Below are 26,660 nucleotides of genomic sequence, written 5' to 3'. Positions count from 1 at the left end.
TCTCGCACTTAACCATACTTTTATCCATTGTAGCAACTTACCCTTAATACCATTCTGCTCCAATTTGTACAATAGTCTTCCATGCGCAACAGTGTCAAAAGCTTTCCTGAAATCCAAATATATGATATCAAAATTATTTTTTGCATCCAGTTCCTTTGTAACCACATCATAATATCCTATAAAATTTGTCAGACAAGACTTTCCCTTAACAAACCCATGCTGTGTCTGAATTATTGCTGCAGTCTTGTCTAGATGATCCTGCAATGCATCTTTAACCAGCGACTCCATTATTTTACCTGGAACAGAAGTTAAACTAACTGGTCAGTAATTACTCGTGTCACCCTTCGATCCCCCTTTGTGAATTGGGGATACATTTGCACATCTCCAGTCTGTGGGAACCTCCCCCGAGTCCAAGGATGCTCTCATAATTATGGCTAAGGGTTTGCTTAGTTGCTTTGCCGTCTCCTTTAATATAACTGGATAGATCCCATCCACCCCAGGTGCTTTTCTTACGTTTAACTTCAACAATTTCTCTTCCACTTTGCTCTCAGTTATTACAAAATCATTAAGTATCTTGCTACAATTTGATAACCTTCTGCCATTTTCAAACCTTAATAATTCCTCACGTGTGAATGTAGATGCAAAATACTCATATAGTTTGTTTGCTATCTGAGCAGGATCATCAACAGTCGAACCATCGATGTCAAGTGGACCAATCAGATTCATCCCCTTCCTTTTAGAGTTTATATAAGTAAAGAAATCCTTGCTGTTTTTCTTAGCATCTTTTGCCAAGGATTTCTCGTAATCTGCCTTCGCCTGCCGAACTTCCTTTGTGACCTGATTACAGATTACCTTATATCTGCCATAGGCTTCTGAGTCGCTTGATAATTTATATGCATCCCATGCATTTTTCTTCTCTGTTATGAGTCTCATTAGTTCATTTGACAACCATTTAGGCCTAAACCTTGAACAATATTTCTTAATAGGTATAAAACTTTTAGTAGCTTCCATGATTAATTCCTTGAATGCTTCCCACTTAGAATTTACTGTTGGTAACATCATCAGTTGATCCCACTGTACAGAATTTAAAAACTGTCGGAGACCACTGTACTCGCCTTTACGGAAGCAAAAACCCTTTCCTTTACCCCTGATGGTAATTAAATCTTTAAGTAAATCCCACGTCAGTACATGTGATCACTCTCACCTAATGGTTCTTTTATCTTCAAATTCCTAATACATGAATGATCACTGCTGATAACCAGATCAAGAGTATTACTTTCTCTGGTTGCCTCTCGAACATGCTGCTGCAGAAAACAATCATCCAATAAATCCACAAAAGTCTGACTAGTGTGTGAGTGCCCAACCCACAAGTTCCAGTCAATATCTGGGAAGTTAAAATCCCCCATTATAAGACATTCCGATTTACTAGCCTACTCTATTTCTCTGTACAATTGTTCATTGTACTCATTCGAGTCATTAGGCCTATAATACACTCCTACTCTAATTTTTGCTTTTGCAGTGCTTATGTCACACCAAACTGACTCAACAGTGCACTGTTCATCTATATCAACTGGATGCACTTCTTTTGATTTTGTTTTTCTTTATTAACAGCATAACACCTCCTCCCTTCCTATCCTGTCTATCCTTTCTGTACACATTGTACTCCCCAAATTCCAGTTCGGCATTCCTTATATCTGTGTGACACCACGTCTCTGATATCCCAACAATATCCGCCTTTGATGTCTTGACCAACACTTCAAATTCCTCAAATTTATTTACTATACTTCTAGCATTGGTATACATGCAAGTATACATCTTGGACCATCCTCCATATTCACCAGATCTAGCATCATTAGACTTTTACATATTTCCTAATTTGAAAAAATATCTCTCTGGCATCCATTTTCCTACTGACAGTATTGTCATTTCTGCAGTGAACATATTCCTGGAGACCCAAGAGAAACCTTTCTTTGCAGCCTGAATCAGTGCATTGTAGCATAAGTGGAAAAGTGTATTGACTCTAAAGGGGACTATGTTGAGAAGTAACATGTTACTAGACTCCTCAGATAAACCCTTCATGCTTATGTCATGAACTTTTCAAATGCATCCTTGTACTGTAACCTTCATTGCATAAGATTTTTTGTAAATTCAGGCTAAACATCTCCCTCCTGTAACTTCAAATTATTGCCTCTTGTTTTAGAATTCTCTACTTATAACCATGAAATTTTTTGCCCACATTCATTTTGCTTATGCCTCTCAGAGCCTCAATCAAGTCTCCTCTAAGGTGCCTAGTTTCCAAGCTCTGCAACTCACATATTTGAAATCTGCTCATATGGACACCCTTTTGCTGATCTCACTGGGTGAGGTTACCCGTCTTTGGACCCTTTCAAGAAGCATAGTGTCTTTCTTTAGGTGGGGTCTAAAAATTGCCTTTATAATGAGATTATTACGTCCTTATCTCTACTAGCAATGCTTCAATAAATCATTGATAAAACACCATGGGCCTTCCTTGCAATCAGTCTACAATGCTCGGAGAAAATGACTAACCTTAAACTTCAAAGTACTTAATATTTTTAAATTTAGTTTTTTTTATCAATACCTTTCCTTTCACAAAGATCTGTTTATGTACTGAGTCCTTTTATATACTCAGTTCTTGGGACTTTTCACCAACCTCATGTTTGTGGCATCATGCAGATTTAGATATGTAAAATTCTCTACTTATAAGTTAGCCACTGGATTACTTTTGCACGCAGCTTCTGTGCTATAAAATTGTGGTTGATGTTTATGGAGGATGCATTTTTACTTTTGAGAAGATGTTTTTTGTGCCATTGATTACTAATAAAAATTAAATTTTTGATGTTTGTTTTATTTTGCCTAAAATTGTACATTTAAAACAAAGATAAACTGACATCTACCAGTGAACTTTCAAATGTAAATAAACTGGATTGTACTATCGGTTTTCTTTTCTGAGAAAATATGCATATACAGTGAAAAATTGGACACGTTAGAATTATTGATTATTTAGAAAATCGGTACTAATTTTGAACAAATCTTTGGCAGATACATTTGTATTAGGAATAGCAATATGATCCAAGAAAGCAAATCTTATACAGCACCAGCAAAAAAATAAATAAATAAAAAAACCCCTTCATTTTCTAATCTCTTCCAATAATTTGTCCAATCTTCAAATTTATTTAAATTATCTACTTCTGCACCATTAGGTTAAATTTTATTCCAACAATTGATTACTCTTGCCGAATGCTGAATTTCTGCACATTTATTCTGCAACCAACCTTTTCCAGTTTAAATTGATGCCCCTTATGTGGTTTATCTGAGACAGAGTAAAGATGCCATCAGCATTTAGTTTACTTAACTCTTCTAAAGCCTTATATGCTCCAGTTGGGTCACTGCACTGATGACTAGTTTCTAAAGACTGCAATTTACAGAACCCTAGCAGCCTTGGTAAGAATATTCTTTTGTGCTTCTGACTAATGCACCCATTCCTAGAGATGGATGTAATTTCCTGAAATGAAACTTTTAGACCTGTGTGCAGTAACCAAGATGTGACCTAACCATTGCCTTATAATCCTTTGTTGCTGCTGTCAAAGTTTCTGTATTTGACTGACAGAACCTCATGGGCTGTTTTAGCAGACAGTGCTCAGAGAATTTCCTGTCAGACTATGATCATCCTAAAGTCTTTTTCCGTATCAGCAAATTTTTTCTCAGGGTGTACTTGCCTGTTTGAGGAAATTTGTATGCCGGGCAGGGAGTTAATTTGATACACAGTTGGACCTCTCTTTAACGAACTTCCATATAGCGAAATTTTCTATGTAGCGAACTTTTTTTAGATTTCCCCTTGGTCATTACATTGAAAACAGTTTCCGTATAACGAATAAATTTTCCACATGATGAACTGATGTCCAGAGACCCGGGTACGCATTGTTCGCACCTCTGGCCTTTAGGCAATAAAGCTGATGCTGTAGAAAGCACAAATTAAGAGCTAAAAGGATTAAGCATTAATCCCTTTAGCTTTTAAGCTAAAGGAATTAATGCTTAATCCCTTGGAATTGATAGCTAAAGGCTCCAATTCCAAGAATTAAGAGCTAAAACATTTTACAATTTAATGGTGCCTGTAAAACCCTGCGGGAGGAAGGTGGCCAACCACTGCGGGATAGAAAAAGATGGAAAAGTTTGGGAGAGGCCTTTGCCCAGCAGTGGGTCAACAATGGCTAAAAAGAAGTAAAACTTATATACAACTTATACACTACTATGCTGAGAAGTCCTGCTGCTGGTCAGCTGTCCACAGCCATTGGCAAAGATTAAGGCATATTCCCAATGCAGGCATTGGCTCTGGTCATCCTATTTCTACCATAAGCATCCTATTAGAGAATTAGGAGAGAGTGATTTTCCTTTATCTCGGAAATTCATCTGTTTCGAAGAAACTAGTCATCCACATTTTCACTAAATTTCACTTGTCTCTACATGGTAACTACAAGTGGTCCCTAATTTCAGTTTTGTTTTAACTGCTTTCCAAGTAACCTTACAGTGTCTAAGGAGAAATCCTTGATTGTAGTGCAAAATAGTGGAAGCGCTTAATAGTGTAGATTGCAGCATAAAAGAAAAAAGAAATCACTTTAAAATTTGATGTCCCTGTTGGTAGTGTGTCAACCAGTCTAAAATACTCTGTTTTGATTCTCAAACTGTTTGAGGAAACATGACCCAGTTGGAAGTGTGCGAAATTATGCCTTTGGGAAGATGTAGATGAAGTAGTTTTTAAGTGAGTGAAGTTGATTTGGCACCAAAACATGCTGATGTCAAGTCTGTTAATAAAAGAAAAGGCTATGGAATATGCACTCTTTTCTGGGGCACAAAACATTCCAAGCCAGTTCTGGTTGACTGGACAAATTTAGAGCATTATGGCTTTGCTCGAAAAAGTTATTTCTGATGGAAGTGGAGTTGCAATCGAAGACTATACCCGTTGGAAAGGAACAGTTTTGAAAAAAATTATGGAGGACTACAAGTCCAAAGACATATTCAACATTGATGAAACATGTCTATTTTTAAATGTTTGCCGAATAAGACACTGACTTTTAAAGGTGATAAATGTTTAGGTGGTAAAAGCCTAAACATTTATTGTCTCATTACCTAAACAGTACGGAGACAATTACACTCTTGGTTGGTGAAAATATGGCTGGTAATGAAAAACTGAAGCTTTTGGTATTAGGCAAAAGTAAATAACCCCTATGTTTCAAAGGAGTAAAGTCGTTAGAGTTGGACTGCAACTACAACAAAAAAACCTTGAATGACAAGCGAAATTTTTGAGCAGTGCATTTTAAATTTTGATAGAAAGATGACGAAAGAAAACAGAAAAATCGCATTGATTGTCGACAACTGCCTTGCCCACCTCCAGTCAGTAATTTCGAAACTTGCAAGTGGGAAGCTTGTTTTCTTCCTTCTGAATAATTCGTCTTAACTGCAGCCAATGGACCAAGACATTATCAAGAATTTGAAAATGCACTACCGAAGGCGCATACTGAAAAAAAATTATACTGAGAATAGAAACTGACCAACCTATAGATTCTGTTATAGATTTGTGGATGTGCATATCAGAGTTGGGAAAAGTGTGGAGTCAAGATGTGGTGGAAACAATGATTAAGAATTGTTTTGCAAAAGCAGGTTTTGCTAAAATGCTAATTAACAGGATGAGAGGGATGAACTACTAGAAGACATTGAGCAATTCTGGAAAGAGTTCGAAGCGAGGTTTGATCAGTGGAGAAATTGTTCCCGACAAATTTTTAGGAGTTGATGATGATGTTGTAGCAGCTGAATATCCGAGTGACTCCAAAATCTTGGAGCATATTTAAAGAAATAGTGACAATATCGATGATGAGTTGGATGAAAATGAGAGCAATATTATTATTAGCCATATGGTGCAAGGCAGCCTGAGGCTTATGCTGCACCAGACAAAAAAAATTCCCAAGCTATCCTGAGAGAGAGAGAGAGAGAGAGAGAGAGAGAGAGAGAGGAATCACCAAAAAGGGAAGAATGATGATATTATTAAATCTTCCAAACAAATGTTGGCAGTATTTGAAACTTTGCATCGAGGCCTTCAGTGGGAAGAAAATGTAACAGAAAATATATCTAAGTGTTTAAAGTTTATACTAATGTGAACATTTTTATGAATGGTATACAGTGTACAATAAAAAATTAACAAAAAATCTAGTGTACAATAAAAAATTAACAAAAAATCTAGTGTACAATAAAAAATTAACCAAATATTTTACGACATAATTCTTAAGTGTACTAATAAATTGTGTGCATCATGTAAGTAGTCATTTCTTAATATGTATGTATTAATAAATTGTTTTAAATGTTAGAAAGTTTATTCATTCCCACTTCTTTTCCATCTTTTACTATATTTCTGAATTTACAGCATTTTTCATTTTTGAAAAGGTCAAACTTCTTAATAATTTCTGTATAGCGACTTTTTTCAAGGGAACAATCGATTTCGTTATATAGAGATCCGACTGTATTTGAAAGGGAATCATCAAAAAACGGTTTCCTTGAGATATCTGCACAAGAAAATGTCATTTATATTGAGGATGGGCAGACTTTGCAGCCTGTTTGCAACGTGTTTCCCAATCATGATGTGTGTAGACTTTCATAGTGGCATGGAAAGTGTTTGTGCCATCTTGTTGGAAATAAAAACTGTTCTTTAAATATGGTCCAATCGTTGTGGATGTTGCAACCCTGCACTTTAACCTTCAGACTGTGCATCCGTTTTTAATGTAGTTTTCCAGAATTTCTTGGGGATATCTGAAGGACAGTTTTTCATAGTTGTTCAGATATTGTTGAATATAAAGAGATTTCACAAGAAATTAGAGTGATTGATGGAAATGCTAAATCATTTTGTGGAAAATTTTCAGCATACATTAGAAAACTATGTAACAAAACAAAACAAGGGAGCACAGTTATCCAACTTTAGTTTTCAAGAACTAAAACTTCATTATTTATACTGTTAAAGTTTTTTTCCATAAAGTTATATTAACTTGTTCAACTGATTTTGCAAAATAAAAACTACTAGTCTGCAGTGCTGTGCCCTGTATAGTGAAGAGCAGGATTTGGTATAATTCATAGTGTTTAACTGTAAATCAGATTGAAATTTGATAATTTAGATAGGCACTGGAGATGAACACTATGATTCTCATAGTGTGAAACATAGCAAAAAGCAGAAGCTAAGAATGAAGGCAACCATTAGAAAAATAATAATAATAATATGCTAACAAATAATACAAATTATAAAAGAATCGGATTGTGGTGTACCATCCTGTTGAATTCAGTATCAATTTTCAGTGATATAGATATGTGGTCTGGGAAAATTAAAGCAAAATGAATTTAGCAGCATAGATTGGCTTAATATTGCATTGACATTGTGATTAATAAAAACAATTTGTGTTTATTAGATACATAGGGAAAATAAATTTATTTTATTAATACCTTTTTTAATGAATTAGGGTGCTACTGAACGTTTTGTGACAAGTCCTGAGGAAGTAATGGAAGTGATAGATGAGGGAAAAGCAAACAGGCACATAGCTGTCACAAGTAAGTAATATCTGTTGACTTTATTGATTAACCTCATCAGATTGGCTGAAAAAAGAATAAAAGAGAATGAATATGCATAGCTGTTTATTATAAGCAAGTCTTGTATGACTTATGGTAGAAAAACAAATGAAGCAGAGGAAAACCAGTGCTTAACTGTTGGTTTAACTCTTGAGCTGAAAAACTGCAGTTTAATTATATGTGCAAGATTTTGAATACCTTTCAGAAGAAATGAGCCCTAAAAGTGGGATAGTACTGTAATCAAGAGGGCTATAACAGGAGTTTACTGTTTGTGTGCATGTGTGTGTGAATATGCATGATGTTGGGCAAAAAAATGTTATCACTATAACAGGAAGAATTTTTTTTTTATTTGTATGTAGTAGTAGTATACCACATAATATTTATATAAATCTACCTGCTTTCTTTTTGTTGTTTTCTGTGTACACAAGCATTCTGTTTAATATTGAATCAATCACTTGTTCACCCATATTTTGTAGTATGCCGAAGATAACTTGATATTTGTTCCTTAAGGTCATCAAGACTTCGAGCCTTCCTGCCATAAACACATTCCTTAAACATTTGCTACCACCAGAAGTCACAAGATGTCAGGAGATTTTGCAGACAAGAACATTTGGTTGGGGTGGTATGGAGTATTGGGTGTATCGAATGTTTATTGGGTAATTGGCACTGACATAGTTGTACAAGACATGCAGTTATGGTGCTATATTCACTATTACATCCTTAAAAAAATATGGGCCAATTACTACCAGTTGTGAAAAATCACACTGGAGAATATTGTACATATTCTCTTAGACCATGGGGATTATCCATAGTCCAAGCAACTTAGTTGTGCTGATTAACTTTTCCACTCACATGAAATGTAGATTTGTTTGAAAAAAAAAAAAAAAAAAAAAAACAGAACAGGTATGACATTGCCAAAAAATATTTACAGCTTGTATATGGGTTGTTTTATCTGCATGTGAATCTGTCTGTACCAGTTTCAGGTGATATGGTATCATTCCCAAATCCAAATAGAGAATTCGGCATATTGATTACTAAGGAATACTATTTTACATTTGTAATCCAAGCATTGATGTTCGCAGACTGTTAAGAATTGCTTCCTTAACATGTACAATGTTCTTTTCTATTTTGACACTTCTGTGTCAAAATATAAAAGGTACAAAATACAATAGTACAAAACACTATTGTACTTGAGGCTGTACTCTAATTGAAATCTTTCTGCTAGCATGGAAACTAGTTTAGTTCTCAGGAAGTTTCCAGAAACTGAATAAAGCATCACAAATTCTTCCCCAAAGAAACAGCTTATACATTTGCTATTCACTTTAAAAAAAAAAAAAAAGCCAAAGTTTTCTAAGTGAATTATGGCCTTTACTTGTGCACTCTTTCTTAATAGAATTTTGAAATGAAGTGTTTACTAATGGTTTGTGAATTTCCAATTCTTCCCCTGAAAATGAAAGTCACTTTCTTTGAAAGTCAAAGCAATTGTGCGTGTGTGTGTTATGAAAACACCAAACACGAGAGGTATTAGAACCTATAGTACAGTGCTTGGGTTGGAGGTTTGACAAAATGAAAGAAGATATTTGTTGACATTAGACTTGGACTTCTGTAGACTGTAATTTTCAGGAAATACGTATGAAGGAAGGTTGTTCCAAAAACAGCAGTTGAATGAATAAACGAGGAAGATGAAAACTTGATTATTCTGTGAGTTTGAAGTTGGACAGTAAATGGATGTTGGCTGGTGGCGGCACGTGTTCGGACTGTTTTGAAAGAGAGAGCGGGAATTATAGAAGCCAATTCAGAAGAACAGTGCCCATCTAGCTCAGATGGTAGAGCGCTCGCTTAGCATGCGAGAGGTACCGGGATCGTTGCCCGGCGCCTCCAATAATTTTAGGCCTGACCCAGTGGTTAGGAGCGAGAGTGCATAGCACGCGTTCCTTGAGTGGACCAGGGTTCCAGGCCGTGACTACTAAATACGATAAATATTTGTATTGATGATTTATTGTAAACTCTACTGACTTGGTTGTCGTGCCGGAGTATAAACAGAAAAAATTTATTTTATCTGTAGAAAAGACATGCAGCAGAAACAGTACTGTCTATGAGACAGTGAGTGGAGAGACTCTGTTAGAGAGGAGTCATTAATTAACCTAACTGCCCTCTTCTCAATGGAATCTAGAAGCCTGAGAGAGAGGTTTTGGGGGCACCGCCCCATATGTGGGAACAATATTCCATGGTAGGGCAGATTTGTGATTTGTACAGGGTGAGCAGCTGTTTGGAAGAAAAGTAACACCGAGAGTGAAAGAAAAAACCAAGTATTTTAGATGCAGAGGAAGCAATATTTGTAATGTGCTTGTGCCAAGAGAGATTAGAAGTCAGGGTAATCCCCAAAAGAGATATATCATTTTGCCTAGAAATCGGAGCACCAAAGATAAGCATAGGAGCAGAAGAATCCTTTTTGCGAGCTATAAGACAAGACTGAGTTTTAGAAGGATTGAAATCAACTAAGTTGCTTTACCCCACTGGGGAATTACCTGAAGATTGGCATTTAAGCAATTGGGAGCGGATATTCTAAGTTGAAGCTGATTGAGCAGGGCAAGGTTTCTCAAAATGGAAGGTGGAATGCGATGTGCTATCATTGACAAAACTGTGGATAGGATTTCCAGTCAATGGAAGAAGGTCATTAATATACAAGAGGAAAAGAGTGGGGGAAAGAACTGAACCTTGGGGGAAACCAGCATTAGTGGAGAAGTTAGAAGACAGAGAGCCTTCTACCATCACCCTCAGTGAGCAATCAGAGAGAAAACTGGATAACCATAAGATGGAAGCTTGTTTAGAAGACCTTTATGCGAAACACGATTAAAAGCCTTTCAGATGTCAAGAGCAACTGCTTGTGTTTCACCAAACTTTTCCATTGAATTTGTCCATAAATGAGTAACATAAGCCAGAATATCACCAGTGGATCGACACTGACAGAATCCATACTGGCGATTGTTGATCAGACGAAAGGTTTCTAGGTAGTTTAAGAGTTGGTGGTTAATTGATTTCTCTAATACTTTAGAAAGAGTAGAAGTAATTGCAATAGGACGATAATTGGATGGGAAGGATTTGTCACCCTTTTTAGTAACTGGCTGGATATGAGCAAATTTCCGAGCAGAAGGAAAAACACCATTGGAATAAGAAAGTGAAAAAAGGCGGCAAAGAACAGGAGTAAGTTCAGGAGCACAGGTTTTGAGAACAAGTGGAGAAATGCCATCAGGACCTGGAGCTTTCTTAGCATCGAGATTCATCAAAATCCTTCTGACATCCTTTTAATGGAAGACCACAAGAGTCATTGAATGGAGCATGTTGGGAATGGTGGGAGGTGTTTTACCAAGATCATTAATACAAGAGTTGGAAGAAAAATGGAATGCTAGCAGGTCACTTTTATCCTTGGCTGAAGTGACAACAGAACCATCTGGTTTTGACAGAGGTGGAAGCAGAGATGGGGAAAAGTTACGGCCAATAACTTTGGCAAGAGATCAGAATGCTCGGCTACCATTAGGGCAAGAAGCAAGTTTTCTACTCTTAATCCGTTCAAAACCTAGTTTGGACTGATTAATATCTGCTTTACAATTGTTACGAGCTTTGTTGTAGGCAGAAAATGAAACTGAAGAATTGGAAAGAAGCCAATTACGATATGCAACGTTCTTCTCTTGAACAGCCTTAGCACATTTATTGGAAAACCAAGGTTTAGATAAAGGACGAGATTTTGAAGTGGAATGTGGAATAAAGGATTCCATTCCTACAAGAATAATTTCATTGACATGATCTGAGCAAACTTTGACATCAGAAGTTTTGAAACAGTAATTCGACCAAGGAAAAGAAAAAAAAAAAAGAAATCTCGCAGGTCATCCCATTTTGCATTCTTGTAATGCCAAACAATAAAAGGTTGGGAATAGCCATAAAATAATGGGTCCATTGGAGAAGAGACAATCACCAAGTTGTGATCTGAGGTGCCTAAAGGAGCGTTCACTTCGACCGTGTATTTAGAAGGTTTTTTTGTGAGAAAAAGATCAAACGATCGACCGTGTATTTAGAAGTGTAATTTTTCGACCGTGTATCTAAATACACGGTCGAAAAAGATCGACCGTGTATTTAGAAGGTTTTTTTGTGAGAAAAAGATCAAACGTTGGCTGTATGGTTAGGATTGTCCGGTATCCTTGTAGGTAAATGAACAATCTGTGCAAGGTCATTAGTAATTGCAAAAGCCTCAGCATGTCAACCAGCTGAGTTGGTGTGACTAGGAAACGGAAGCCAGCTGAAGTTGTGAACATTAAAATCACCAAGGAAAGTTACCTCACTGTTAGGAAAGTTGGACTGGAGGAAGTCAAGTTGCAAACTTGACTGTCTTCAGTTTCTTAGTGGAGTTGGGAGAACGGTAGAGACAACAGATGAATTTGACGCAGTGAGGTAGAGAGATTTTAAGCCAGAGAAGATCGAAAAGAGAAGATTCCAAATTACCAATTCTCTGACAGGGAATATCAGAACGATATATGCATAAGTACCACTTTTAAGGCGAAAGGAATCATACACCAAATAATTTGGGTAGTTGAGATGAGCAGTGGTTGAATAAGCTGAGAACTGAGACTCTGTTAGAAAAAGTACATGGGGTTCGGCAGACTGCAAGTGGAAATGGACGTCATTCAGATTAGAATTGAGACCACATATATTTGTGAAATGAACTAGAAAGTGTTTGGGAGGTTTAGATCTTTTCGCAGATAAGCGTACTCTATTAGTTTGACAATTCATGGTGTATTCAATAGTAAGAAAAAGTGGGGGGGGGGGAGCATTCTGTAGTAATGAAATTTTTGGATATGGCGTACACATGGTAAAAATATACCCAGATCCTTGACATAACATGGCCTCGACAATGACCCCCGCATACACACTATTCGGACTCCCTCCAGTCGATGTCTGGCAGAGTAGAGATAGCAAGATTATACACTAGCTGGTCCGGAAACCTCCTAAAGAATTACCCATAGGTTCGAAGGGGCGCCTCCGTAGTCAGGTGAGCAGGAGCAGCAGTGCATAGCACATGTTTCTTGATTAGATTGTGGTTTCAGCCCGTGACCACCAAATACTGAGGATGCGGAAAGGTCAAGGAATGACCACCACATATCTTCAGAGCAATATGGCCTTAGTTGCTAATGCTCCTAAAAACTAAATAACAAACAAACAAACCAATAGGTTCAGTCCGGTGTACTAACTAGCGGCTGGCCTGCAAACACTGTTTTAGAGCTGTACCCTAGAAATGTAAGTAAGATTGGATCTCACTATGATGTTCATCATAACGTTAAAAGTCATCAGTCATGCTGCACAATGGAAGAGGTGGGCGAAGGGTTGACCGGAACTAAACATGGGTTCTCTCTGGAAACTAAACATAGGTTCCACCACTTCAAGCCTCCAATAAGCAAAGTGGTGTGCGCGTGCGCGAAACTGATCAACTATGCACCATTTATGTAAATTGTGGAAAAAACTAAGGACAATTTTAAAAGTGTAACACCAGTAAGTGCTACATGAATACATATTGTGTGGCCATCATATCAAGAAAAGATGTAAGCTGTTATTGTTTTGTCAATTGACTGGCAGAACTAAATAAGTGTGCTAAGTTTGTTTATTTTGCAAGGAAATGATAGAAGTTTGTGAGGATGAGAAGATGTGAAGAGATAAGTAAAAATAAATCTGATGTTCAACCATTTATCAAAAGTGCAGTAACCTGCATAAAATTAAAATAATTGGATAATATGCATATTGAAATGTAGAAAATAATTTCTCTAACATTTTGGGGAAAAAAAAAAATTCAAGAAGGTGGTTGTAGTACAAAAAATGTTAAAGGTTGACAAAAGAACTTTACACTGGAAGAATATATCCAAAAAAATGTATAGGGAGGAGGAGGAAATATTCTTCTGGATTTAAATCAGCCAAAGACTGTTGCACTCTCAGTTAGAAGTACAGGTGACCCCCGCTTAACGCTGATAATTTGTTCCAGAAAAACAGAGCGCTAAGTGAATCCATGCTAAGCGAGCGCAGCATTCCCATAAGGTAACGTATGTATTTGTGAGTTGCGGTCGGTACCATAGGATATTTCTTAATCAATAATAAACGGTAGTGAAAAGTTGCACAAATGTCGATCGGTCAAAATATTTAATATTCAAATATTTGTACATATAAAATATTCTGCATTACATACGTATATAGGCGCCTCCGTATCCAGGTGGGAAGGAGCAGCAGTGCGTAGCACATGCTTCTTGATTAGACCAGAGTTCGAGCCCATCACTACCAAATACGGAGGATGCGGAAAGGTCAGGGAATGACGACTGCATATTCCTGGAGCAATATGGCCTTAGTTGCTAATGCTCCTAAAAGCCAAATAACAAACAACAAACATACATATATAATTATGTGGTAACTATTTATGTATCACATTTAAACTTAAAATTCCAATTAAAATCATGAATTTAATTGATCTAAATTGATTTTAATTGATTTAATTTAATTGATGAATTTAATCATGAAAAATGTGTCGATTTTGGATCGAACTTTGGCCCTCTTCCAAATAAACTAAAAGGGGTATTAATTTTAAATCCCCTGCAGCGTTATCACCCAACAATAAAGTCAACCGATCCTTCGCCGCTTTGAAACCCGGCATGTTTTTTTCTTCTTTCAATATGAAACTTCTTTTAGGCATTAGTTTCCACAGAAGTCCTGCTTCATCTATGTTAAAAACTTGTTGAGAAGTATAACACATAATACCCCTCTTCAATAATTTTAACAAGTTCTTTTTTGAAAGTTTCGGCTCCGTGATCTGCACTTGCAGCTTCTCCCTGGATTTTAAATCTATTCAACCAGCCCTTACCAGTTTTAAATGGTTCCACATTTTTTTTTTTTTTTATGTGAGTTTTCTTCAGATAATCATATTGGCTGATCTCTTTCTCTCTCTCTCTCTTTTTTTTAATAATATTTAACTTAACTGAATTCTGCATTGGATGTTATCTTAAATAAAATTAGTCTTTCCATTTCAGTCCTAATAGCCGGCCTAGTCCTAGCTGCTTGCAGTGGAACAGCTATCTTTCCCGCTGCTAAAATTAATTCTTTATTTTTTTGTAATTGTTCTTACAGTTAAACGTGCAAGTCCTAAATTATGGCACACATCTGCTTGTCGTTGACCGGAATCGATTCGCTTCAAAACGTCTAATTTAATTTTCAAATTCAGTCTTTTTCTTACATTTATAGTCTTCGTACTGCGCCCAGACGTTGTTGCTTTTTCATTCCTATCGGCCATAATTAACTCTTCGAAAATGTAACTGCGTTGGTTGCATGTTACGCACGATGTCTAATACTGTACTGAGTAGACTTCGGATAAATGCATATAATGCTAATGTTACAAGCAATATACTTGATCATTTTTTAAAATTTTGATCTCGGAACTATGTAACAAGTGACTGTACTGCAATTAAATTAGCGTGCAAGAAAATTTCACTGAGTGTGGGAAAATTTTTCAAGTCGGCGTGGGAAACGTTTTAATGCTGTTTTGGTATTCATTTTCAAGCTATCGACTCCATCAAATGAAACGATTTCTTTAAATATGCCAAAAATGCAATCTGTAAAAGAGCGTTATAGTGATCTGTGACAGCGTTATAGTCAGATATGGGTTATAATATAAGAACAGCGTTATAGCGAATCAGCGTAAAGTGAACTGCGTTATAACGGGGGCCTCCTGTAATGTAAGTTCCCCCCCCCCTTCTTTAATGCAAAGGGTTTTAGAACCTGTATTACTTACTGCCTTGCATCGGTTAAAGATTGAGAAGAGGGAAGTTAATTGTTGATATTAGACCTGAATTTGTACACATTATAATTTTTGACAAATATTTTTTATGAAAGGTTTCTCCAGAGAACAGAAGCAGGAGAATAAATGAGAAAGAGGAAAAAATTGGTTTTTCCTCTTTATGAATGAATTTAACAGAATTCTCAAATGAATTTAACAGAATAGGAATCAAGATTTTAGCCCAGAGGTAATCACAAAGAGGAAAAGATAGGGAAAAAGTTTCCAGATAAGGAAGTCTTACATGGAATATCAGACTGGGCATACACAAGTACTATTTCTGAAGAAAAAGGAATCGGAGCAAATAATTAGAGCATCTGTGATGAGTGATGGTTGAGATAACCAATAATTGAAATTTCATCAGAAAAAGTTCTGAAAAATATTTATCCCAATTCTTAGTATCATGCCACAGTCTTGGTCTTTTTGAAGTGTGCAAAAGATCCCACCAGTCCTTATAGTTACGTGTCAGTCTCTTGCTCTCCCCCCATTTGTGTCAGTAAAATCCGTATAAAATGATCCACATTTAATTGTTTGGATCACTGAAACATAGATGACCTTTGATCTCATGATCAAGACATGAATCTGTAACTCATGATTCCTTTGTGAAAAACAAACATCTTGACATGGTTTCCATAGATACAGAAGGCATTTGATATTACCTGGCATCATGGTAGTTACCTCTTTGAGTAAATCCGACAGTGTGCTGAAGTGGGATGTACTCAGAGGTAACTACCATCAGAGGTAAAGGGAAGGGTTTTTGCTTTTGTAAAGGCAACTATGATGGTGGTCTGAGACTGTATTTAAATTATATACAGTGGGACCAACTGATGATGTTACCAACAGCAAATTCAAAATGGGAAGCATTCAAAGAACTTATCTTGGAAGCTACTAGGCTTTACATACCCACTGAGAAATATTGTTCAAGGTTTAGGCCTAAATGGATGTCAGATGAACTAATGAGACATATGGTAGAGAAGAAAAATGCATGGGATACATATAAATTAATGGGTGACATGGAAGCCTATGATATTTGGATCTTAGAAAGGCTCTTGATACTGTTGCACTTGGAAGACTGCTGCACAAATTGGAGCAGTGTGGCATTGGAGGCAAATTGCTGCTATGGATAAAGGGATGGTTGAGGGGGAGAAGACAGAGAGTGGTAATCAATGGACACTGCTCATCGTGGACTAATGTTATATTAGTGGAGCCCCTCAGGGTTCAGTGTTGGGTCCATTATTGTTTTCTGTATTTATAAATGATATTGATGATGGTATATCAAGCTTAATGTCCAAGTTTGCAGACGATACAAAGGTTGGCAGGGTTGTCAAGTACACTACTGACACTATGCTGCTGCAACAGGATCTGGAAAGGTTGAGCAGATGGGCTGAGAGGTGGCAAATGAAGTTTAACATTGACAAATGTAAAGTACTACACATGGGAAACAGCAACCCCAGAGCAATGTATCAATTCTGTGGTACTACGCTGACAGTGGTAGAGAATGAAAAGGACCTGGGGTAATTGTGCAGGCAGATATGAAGTTCTCTGAGCAGTGCAGACGGGCTGCAAGAGTAGCTCATGATATACAGGAATTTTTCTAGCAGGGAAAAGGTGGTGATTATTCCCTTGTATAAGGCAATGGTCAGGCCGCACCTTGAGTACTGTATACAGGTCTAGAGGCCTCATTTCAAGAAGGATGTAGAGCTGCTGGAACGAGTACAGAAAAGGGAAAGAAGATTAGTGAATGGAACAAAGGGTTGCTCTTACGAAGAAAGGCTTAAGTTTTGCAAATTACAGTGTCTGGAGACTAGGCACTGCCGATGTGATCTGATAGAGGTGTATAAAGCCTTGAATGGTTTGAGCATGCTCAATGCTGATGGGATGCTTCCTCTTGCTCAGAATAATCACCTGCTTCTTGCTCAGAATAATCACCTGAGAGGGCATAAATTCAGATTGAGGAAAGACAGATGTAGGATAGATGTGTGGAAATTTGCCTTTAGCCAGCGGGTAGTTGGTTGGTTGGTTGGTGGATGGAACAGACTTCCATTCCTTATTGTGGAAGTTGATAGCCTAAATAAATTTAAGGCTCAGCTGGACAGGTATTTTGAAAGAATGGAGGGGTGAAATGGAAGTTTTCCCCCCCCCCCTGGCTGATGCTACATAAGCTTACTTTCTTTTCTTGCATCCTATGCCTCTACTAATGCTAATGTCATTCTTGGTGATCTTCATGCTTCATACTCTACAATTCAACTTGCCTATATTCATTAAAAACTTCCTCCAGAGTTGTTCTTTACAAGTTTAATATCAAAACTCCCTGTCTGTGGGCCCTACCGGAAGGAGTGCTGCAAAGGCACTCCTTCTGGCAAACCCTTTTTGCCCTTCTTTGGAACTGACTCCATAACAAAAGAACTCCTGAATATTTTTGATACTTACATTTATGCCGACAATCTCTCTCTCTCTCTCTCCCTCCCTCCCTCCCTCCCTCTCTCTCTCCATTCTCAGAACATGAGACCTATTACATGGCAGCAACTGCAGATATATGTGAATAAAGTACAAAAGTGAGTAGTTTCAGTGGTTATCTGTCACAACTGTCGCAATCTACTTTGCGATGACATAGAAAGCACACAGATCTTGAACTTCAGATGTCCATCCTGATTGCCAATGACATCAGATTTTTGGGTTTAATCCTTGATAGCAAGTTAAACTTTTTTGAGCACATTAAATTTGTATGTATTACCTGTCTCAAAAAGCTGAACATACCAAGAGTTTTATCTGCTCTGTCTTGGGGAGCAAACAACTTGCTTCTCTTATATAGAGCATTGATTAGATCCTCTTTGGATTACAGTGCTCCAATCTAATTCTGCTTTCAGGACGTCTCCGACTCAGAGTCTATATATTGAAGCTCATGAGCACCCTCTGTACCGATTAATGATTTTGTAATAACTGAGAGCAAAGTGGAGGAGAAATTGTTGAATTTAAACATAAGAAAAGCACCTGGGGTGGATGGGATCTATCCAGTTATATTAAAGGAGGTGGCAAAGCAACTAAGCAAAACCTTGGCCATAATTATGAGAGCATCCTTGGACTCAGGGGAGGTTCCCACGGACTGGAGATGTGCAAATGTATCCCCAATTCACAAAGGGGATTGAAGGGTGACACGAGTAATTACAGACCAGTTAGTTTAACTTCTGTTCTGGGTAAAATAATGGAGTCACTGGTTAAAGATGCATTGCAGGATCATCTAGACAAGACTGCAGCAATAATTCAGACACAGCATGGGTTTGTTAAGGGAAAGCCTTGTCTGACAAATTTTATAGGATATTATGATGTGGTTACAAAGGAACTGGATGCAAAAAATAATTTTGATATCATATATTTGGATTTCAGGAAAGCTTTTGACACTGTTGCGCATGGAAGACTATTGTACAAATTGGAGCAGAATAGTATTAAGGGTAAGTTGCTACAATGGATAAAAGGATGGTTAAGTGGGAGAAGACAGAGGGTGGTAATCAATGGGTGCTGCTTATTGTGGACTAATGTTATTAGTGGAGTCCCACAGGGTTCGGTGTTAGGTCTACTGTTGTTTTGTGTATTTATCAATGATATTGATGAAGGTATATCAGGCTTAATGTCGAAGTTTGCAGATGATACAAAAGTTAGCAGGGTTGTTAATGACAGTAATAGCAGTGTGTTACTGCAGCAGGATCTAGATAATTTGGGCAGATGGGCTAAGAAGTGGCAACTGAAGTTTAACCTTGACAAATGCAAAGTAGTGCATATGGGTAGAAGTAACCCCAGAGAAACGTACCAACTGTGTTGTACTACACTTAAGGTGGTAGAAAATGAAAAAGACCTGGAAGTAATTGTGCAGTCAGATATGAAGTTTTCTGAACAATGCAGACAGGCTGCCAGGGCAGGTCATGGGGTTTTGTCAATGATATATAGGAATTTTGCTAGCAGAGAGAAGGAGGTGATTGTCCCTCTGTATAAGGCAATGGTCAGGCCACGCCTGGAGTACTGCGTACAGGTCTGGAGGCCTCATTTTAGGAAGGATGTAGATTTACTTGAGCGTGTACAGAGAAGGGCAAGAAGATTGGTGAGGGGAATGAAGGGATCCTCTTACCAAGAGAGGCTTAAGTTCTGCAAATTGAGTGGCTGGAGACTAGGCATCTGCGCGGTGAGATGATTGAGATATATAAGGCCTTGAATGGGTTGAGCACGCTGAATTCTGATGGGATCCTTCCACTTGTTGAGATTACGGACTTAAGGGGGCATAAATTCAAATTAAGAAAGGACAAATGTAGAATAGATGTGCGGAAATTTGCCTTTAGCTAGCGGGTGGTTATTTGCTGGAACAAACTTCCATCTGTCGTTGTGGAAGTTGATAGGTTGAATAAATTTAAGGAGGAACTGGACTGGCATTTGGAGGGAATGGTGTGTGTTTTTTTTTTTTTTTTTGCCTGAAGCTGCATAAGCTCATACACTTGCTTTCTTGCATCACATGCCACTACTACTACTACTCTGCAGAAAAACACTACTACTTAAGTATGCAATCAAAATTCAAAGTTGCTGTCAGCCTCCTCTTCAGCCATATCTATTCAATCCACCACTACAAACTCTCTATAGAAATTAACTTAGTAAAATAAGACCAGCAGGCCTATAGCTTCTTGAAATAACACAGAGTTGGAATGTTCCTTTTCTTAATAGGCAACAGGTAATGATTTACTCACACTCACCTTAGATTTCCCATCCTCAACTGATCTGTGATTTTATTGTTGTCAATGAGGTAAGAATCTCCTACTGACACAGCATAAAACAACTTCATGCAAGCCATATCAGAACTACATGGATTTTTTGGCAACATACACTGATGGCTCCAAATCACATTCAACCATTTGAGCAGTGGCAGTGTTCCCCTCTGCTATCATATTGGCTTCCTTTCCATCTGAATATAGCAGCTTTTCAGCAGAACTACATGCAATAAAATTAACTTTAGAAAATCTGAATCTTCATCCATCTTCAAAATATATAGTTTACATTGACTCTCAGTTCAATTATAGCAATGCAAATCCCTCCTATAAGGTTCACCCTGTTATAAAGCAAATTAGTAGACTGCTGTTGCAAATTAAAGAATGTTATCAGTTAGTCACCTTTTGTTGAATCTAGCACATTCAAGGATAAAGCTGAATGAACTGGTTGATAAAGCTGCTAAAAATCCATCAACTTTAGATTTAATCTGTCTCTCCATTCCAGTCTCTGACTATAATCTCATCATACAAGCAGCATGCCTTGCATAGCACAAAGAACTATGGCACATCCAGACCAATACTAAACTTTATCAGTTTAAACAGAATCCAAAACTTTGGTACTCTAGCATTCAGATATTGTGATGAGAAGAAGTGGTACTTGCACAGGCAAGAATAGGACATACTTATCTGACTCTCCTCCATCTGCTCACAGATGATGATCTTTCTTGATGGGTGCCTACGTAGCCAGGTGGGCAGTAGCATCAGTGCGTAGCACACACTTCTTGATTGGACCAGGGGTCGAGCCCATGAGCCACCAAATATGGAGGATGCGGAAAGGTCAGGGAATGACCTCCGCATATCCCCGGAGCAATATGGCCTTAGTTGCTAATGCTCCTAAAAACCAAATAACAACAACAACCTTTTCGGTGTCCACATTGTACAGCATGTCTAACATTCAAACGTATTCAAATTGACTGCCCACACTATCAACAAGACAGAACTTCAGCCCTTTGTCTTCTGGGTAATCTTTGAGAACCAATGACTACAGCATATTATTGGTGATGAAGCAAATGTTAATGAATTTTTTTGTTTTCTAAAACAAATAGGCATGCTATAGCCACTGCAGATTATCCATCGCTAAACATCCATAGCACTCACGTGCACACACACACACTCACACTGTTTCAGAGTATCATATGAAATATCCATCTAGATTCACATGATATTTGTATGAAACATGTATGGCACTCTACCACACGTAGCATTTTAATGCCTATGTAGGTCTGCACTTATAGAAAGGACCAGAGTAATTTTCAAAGAAAATTATCCTTATGAGTTATGCAACTGCAGAGTGTCAAGAGCTGGGAACAATATCTTTGTTGCTATCAAATTAATGAAGAAAAATGTAATAAAAAAAAGCAGCAATCTTTTGATTTATATTTTTTAAACTGAAAGTTAAGACTTTCAGTCATAAAGATGCATAGTTTTTTATGTTAATTTCATGTGCACTTTTTGGAAAAGTTCACTAGATGCATGTACAAGCATACGTATAGAGTATCTGTATAATACTATACTTTTCCTGCTGATTATACACCGATAAGCCAAAACATAGCAGCACGTGATCCTCCACGTGCTGCTAAAACAGCTCGTACCCAGCAAGGCATGGATGCTACAAGATTTCTAAATGTCTTGTAATATCTGGTACCAGCACGTAACTAGCAGATCCTGTAACTCCTGTAAGGTCCGTGGTTGAGACACTGCAGATCAGAGTTGCTGTTCCAGCACAAACCACAGATGCTCGATGGGATTTATGTCTGTGGAACTTGGAGGCCAGGCAATCTGGGCAGTGTGGCATGGCACATTATCCTGTTGAAAGATGGCACTGCCAAAGGGGAAGAATATTGCCACGAAAGAGTGTACCTGGTCAGCAATGATGTTTAGGTAGGTGGTAGACGTCAGAGTGCCCGGCACATGGTAGGTAGGTGGTAGACGTCAGAGTGCCCGGCACATGGTAGGTAGGTGGTAGACGTCAGAGTGCCCGGCACATGGTAGATAGGTGGTAGATGTCAGAGTGCCCGGCACATGGATGACTGGACCCAGGGTATTCCAGCAGAACATTGCCCAAAGCATGACACTGCCGCTACCGGTTTGTTTTCGTCCCATGGTGCATCCAGGCGCCATCACTTCCCCAGGTAAATGATGCACATGCACCCGGCCGTCCACATGTGGTGCAACAGGAAACATGCTTCATCAGACCAGACGACCTTTTCCACTCGCTCAAGGTCCAGATGCTCACATGCCCATTGTAGGCACTGTCACCAGTGAACCGTGGTTATCATGGGCACTCGGAGCAGCCTGTGGCTTCACAGCTCCATTTTCAGCAGGGTTCAATGCTCTGTGTGTTGTGACACGTTACTCCTGTCACCAGCATTCCAATTACCGGAATGTTGCGTCACAGTTGCCCTTCTGTAGCCATGTACCATCCGGGAGAGCCCTCGCTCACCTCGAGCATTGATGAGCTGTGTTCGTCCAACACCCCACCAGTGGTTAGTGGGTTTCCCTCCTCGGACCATCTTCGGTAGGTATTAACCATGGCTGACCGTGAGCATACCACCAGCCATGCCATTTCGGATATGCTCTAGACCCATTACAATTTGGCCTTTGTCAAACTTCCTTAAGTCCGCTGCTTTTCCCATCTGAAGAAGAAGAAGAGTAACACTGATGAATAGATCTCAGTATCAGGTGTTTTTTTTTACCATGTCCTGACCCGCGCACATGCCGTAGTTCACCTGCAGTTGCTTCGATTTGCATAACGACTCTCTGGTCATAATGTTTTGGTTCATTGGTTTATGCTGTAATAGAATTGAAATACATGCAACATAATAAAATATTGTAACAGTAGTTATAATTCATTTCTTGTTATTTTATGTGAATCTGCCACCTTTTACCTGGTTTTTTTACGGGATTTCAGTATTTGCAGCACTTACTGGAAGATATATAATGTACTTTGAAGCATTATTTGAAGAGACTTAGAAAAGTATATATGCATTGATGCTCCTCAGGAACCTCCCCCATAATATGGCACGTGTTTCTGAGTAGCATGAATTTCCTGAGGAGTATTTTCCATAACATGCGGCACTTATTAGGATTTATTTCTTGTGCTAGATGGGAAATTACCAATGCCAGTCTGTTTACATTCGAAGCATGGTTATATTAACCAGCAGTCAAATTTTAGCTTTGATTGTCTATTCCAAAACTTCTATCATCAATATACTCTTGGGATTATAAATAGTAAGCATTGGATTGTTATTTATACTTATCTGTGACCATATTATTCAGTCTCATTTTGTTTATTGATGAATTTTTGTATAGATTTTGTTTACTGAATTTAGAATAAAGTGTTTTATAAAATAATTTGTTTTATGCTTGTTAATAGAAACTTTAAACAATGGGAGTCATCATTAGAAAAGTTTCTTAGAATGCATACACTTTACAGACGGTGCTTATGGTCGAACTTACTTTGATACTAATTAAAAATTACATTAAAAATTTTCTGTTTTATTTTGATGAATTGCCATACTTATGCTACTGAATGAAAATTTTGTGGTGATACTTAAATGACAATCAGGGAAAGTGAACCACCACAGGCATGCAGAAGACCAAATCAGGTCTCTATTTTGTTCTTCTGCATTTTAATCTTTTTATTGCATATGGAATACTATGTTTTAGTCAAGCTTAACAAATACTTTAATAAAGGACTGCAAAGAGGCTTGTTTTGGTCTTTTGCATGTCTGTAGATCTTCAGTTTCCATGACTGTGATTTAAGTATTTAAGATAGTTTTTGTTTGTTGAGCACTCTGTCAGCAGTATTGTTGAACCATGGTTATAACTTTTGCCATTTCCACAGGGATTTCTTAAATATTCATAATTTTTCACAGGAAAAGAAGACAAGAATTACCAGTTAAAACCACTGCCATAGGTTTTTTTTTTTTTTAAATGAAGTTATTAGTATTGGTCATATAGTGCAAGAAAGGCACATTCATTGTTTTTTGTTTTCCCCAATTTTATTAGCAAGCAGTGCAAGAAAGCCACAGGCCTTTCCTGCACTAGCCAAAAAATAAAATAAGGTTCAAAAGTAAAATAATCAGGTTCAAAATTTATCCAGTTGGTATTAAGTTAAAAAAAAAAAAATATACATATATATATATATATTTTTTTTTTTTTATATTATTATTATTTTTTTAATTAATTAATTTTTTTCAGACATGAATGAACATAGCTCTCGCAGCCACAGTGTCTTCCTGATTAATGTAAAACAAGAAAATTTAGAGAATCAGAAAAAATTAAGTGGCAAACTGTACTTAGTGGATTTGGCTGGAAGTGAAAAGGTATAAAAATTTTGCAGAAGTTAATATTTTTTTTAACAACTTAATTATTTATTATCATTAAAATTTCAAAATTAAACAATTTTTTTTTTTTTTTAATGCTGTAGCATTAGTAAAAGGCCCTCAGTGGCTTTCACTCCCCCTCTTACAGCAGCAAGAGGATCAGAGTGGAAGCAGAGGGTGCTAAGAATCTCTGGGTATGACTAGGCTGCCATGCATGGAAACTGAACTTGGCCTGTTACAACGTAAGGTCGCTCATCGGTGAAGACAGGTTATTAGAGCTGGAAAAGGAATTAGAAAATGTGAATTGGAATATCATCAGTTTGCCTGAAACAAGAAGAAGAAATGAATCATTTAATAAACATAAACAGTGAAAGGAGCAAAGGTGGAGTTGGCTTTCTGGTCCATAAAGATATAAAAAACAACATTTTGGAATTCAAAAGTACATCACCAAGGGTGTCAAGATTACTACTCAGGATTTCTAAGAGGTACAAGCTAAAGGTTATAATGATTTATGCACCAACATCGAGCCATGATGATGAACAGATTGAAGAAATGTACACCGAAATTGAGTCTTCTAGATGAGTAGAAATCCCACTACACTATCATTATGGGGAACTTCAATGCTAAGGTTGGAAAGAGACAAAACAGCACAGAAAGGAGAACTATAGAAAATTTTGAATTGGTGAAAGAAATGGAAGAGGTGAAAGACTTGTGGAATTTGCAGAATCTAGAGGAATGTCAGTAATGAACCCTTTTTTTGAGAAAAGGGTGTACAGAAAGTGAACGTGGAAGAGCCCAAATGGATTAACAACTAATGAAATCAACTTCATCCTCACTAACAGAAGATATATTGTGAATGATGTTACCATCCTGAACAAAGTAAACATTGGAAGTGATCACAGAATGGTAAGATGCACGCTTGATATAGATGTAAGAAAAGAAAGAAAAAAAACTGACTCGAGTAAATAATACGAAGGTCTTTGAGACAACAGAAGAGGAGAAAAAGCAGTATGTACGAAACTTAAGAACAAGTTTGAGTTTCTGCAGACTGCTCAGAACCAAGATATCGACGAGAAATATTACAACTTTCTAAAAGTGATAAAGCCCAAGAAACTTATAGGTAAAAAGAAATCCAAAGAAAAAATTAGTCAAACTTGTCATGATGAATCGAAGATGACAAATGAAGAGCAAGATAAACACTAACAAGGAGAAAATTGAGTGTACTGAGTTATGCAAAGGCATTAGAATGAGACTCGGAGAGGACATATGGAAGATTTAACACAAGAAAAGTAGAACAAGCATTAAGGAAAAACAAAGGACTTAAATCAACAGTCACGAGCAGTAATACAGAAAGAGAGAAAAATTATACTGAAACTGAAGAATAGCGATGGTGTACTTATAAATAGCAGGGAAGGCATAATTCGAATAGCAGAAGACTACTATAGAGAATTATACAAGGAGCAAGGGAATGATGCCAGCAGTTGGGAAGATGGATCGCAAATTAGTAACACATACGACATATCCAGTATCCTTCCTGATGAGGTAGAAAATGTGTTGAAGAAAATGAAGAATCAGAAAGCCCTGGGGGAAGATGAAGTTACTGTAGAGTTGTTAAAATTGGGAGGAAGAGAGAGAGATGGCACAAAAACTGGCAAGACTCTTCACAAAATGCATTAGAAAAAGTGTGATGCCTAAGCAGTGGAATAATGCAATCGTAGTTTTGCTGCATAAGAAAGGAGATAAATTGGAAATTATAGACCAATTAGCTTGTTATCCCACATCTACAAGTTGTTCACAAGGGTCATTACTAACAGATTAGAAAGAATACTTGATGAGAATCAACCGAAAGAGCAAGCTGCCTTTAGAACAGGATTCTCAACAATGTATCACCTTAACGTTATATATCACAGCTAATGGAGAAAGCAAATGAATATAAAACACCATTACACCTGGCATTTGTGGATTATGAAAGGCATTTGACTCCATACAGCATCAGGCAATGTTTCAGGCACTGCAAAGACAAGGCATAGATACCCCATATATTATGAT

General features: G+C 37.5%; 1 protein-coding gene across 2 annotated transcripts in view; it reads left to right on the top strand.

The window, feature by feature from the left end:
* LOC150079406 (kinesin heavy chain-like) overlaps positions 1–26,660 on the top strand; it is a 429,176-nt gene that overhangs the window by 129,687 nt on the left and 272,829 nt on the right. For both annotated transcript variants that reach the window (XM_090383638.1, XM_090383639.1), the window contains exons 7-8: positions 7,515–7,602; positions 24,487–24,611. In XM_090383638.1, the coding sequence (XP_090239764.1) occupies positions 7,515–7,602; positions 24,487–24,611 (213 nt within the window). The remainder of the gene's footprint in view (positions 1–7,514; positions 7,603–24,486; positions 24,612–26,660) is intronic.

This window comes from Mastigoproctus giganteus, chromosome 10 (genome assembly GCF_048544385.1).
Source record: "Mastigoproctus giganteus isolate SK-2022 chromosome 10, ASM4854438v1, whole genome shotgun sequence".
Lineage (NCBI taxonomy): Eukaryota > Metazoa > Arthropoda > Arachnida > Uropygi > Thelyphonidae > Mastigoproctus > Mastigoproctus giganteus.
This window is presented reverse-complemented; position numbering and strand designations above follow the sequence as displayed.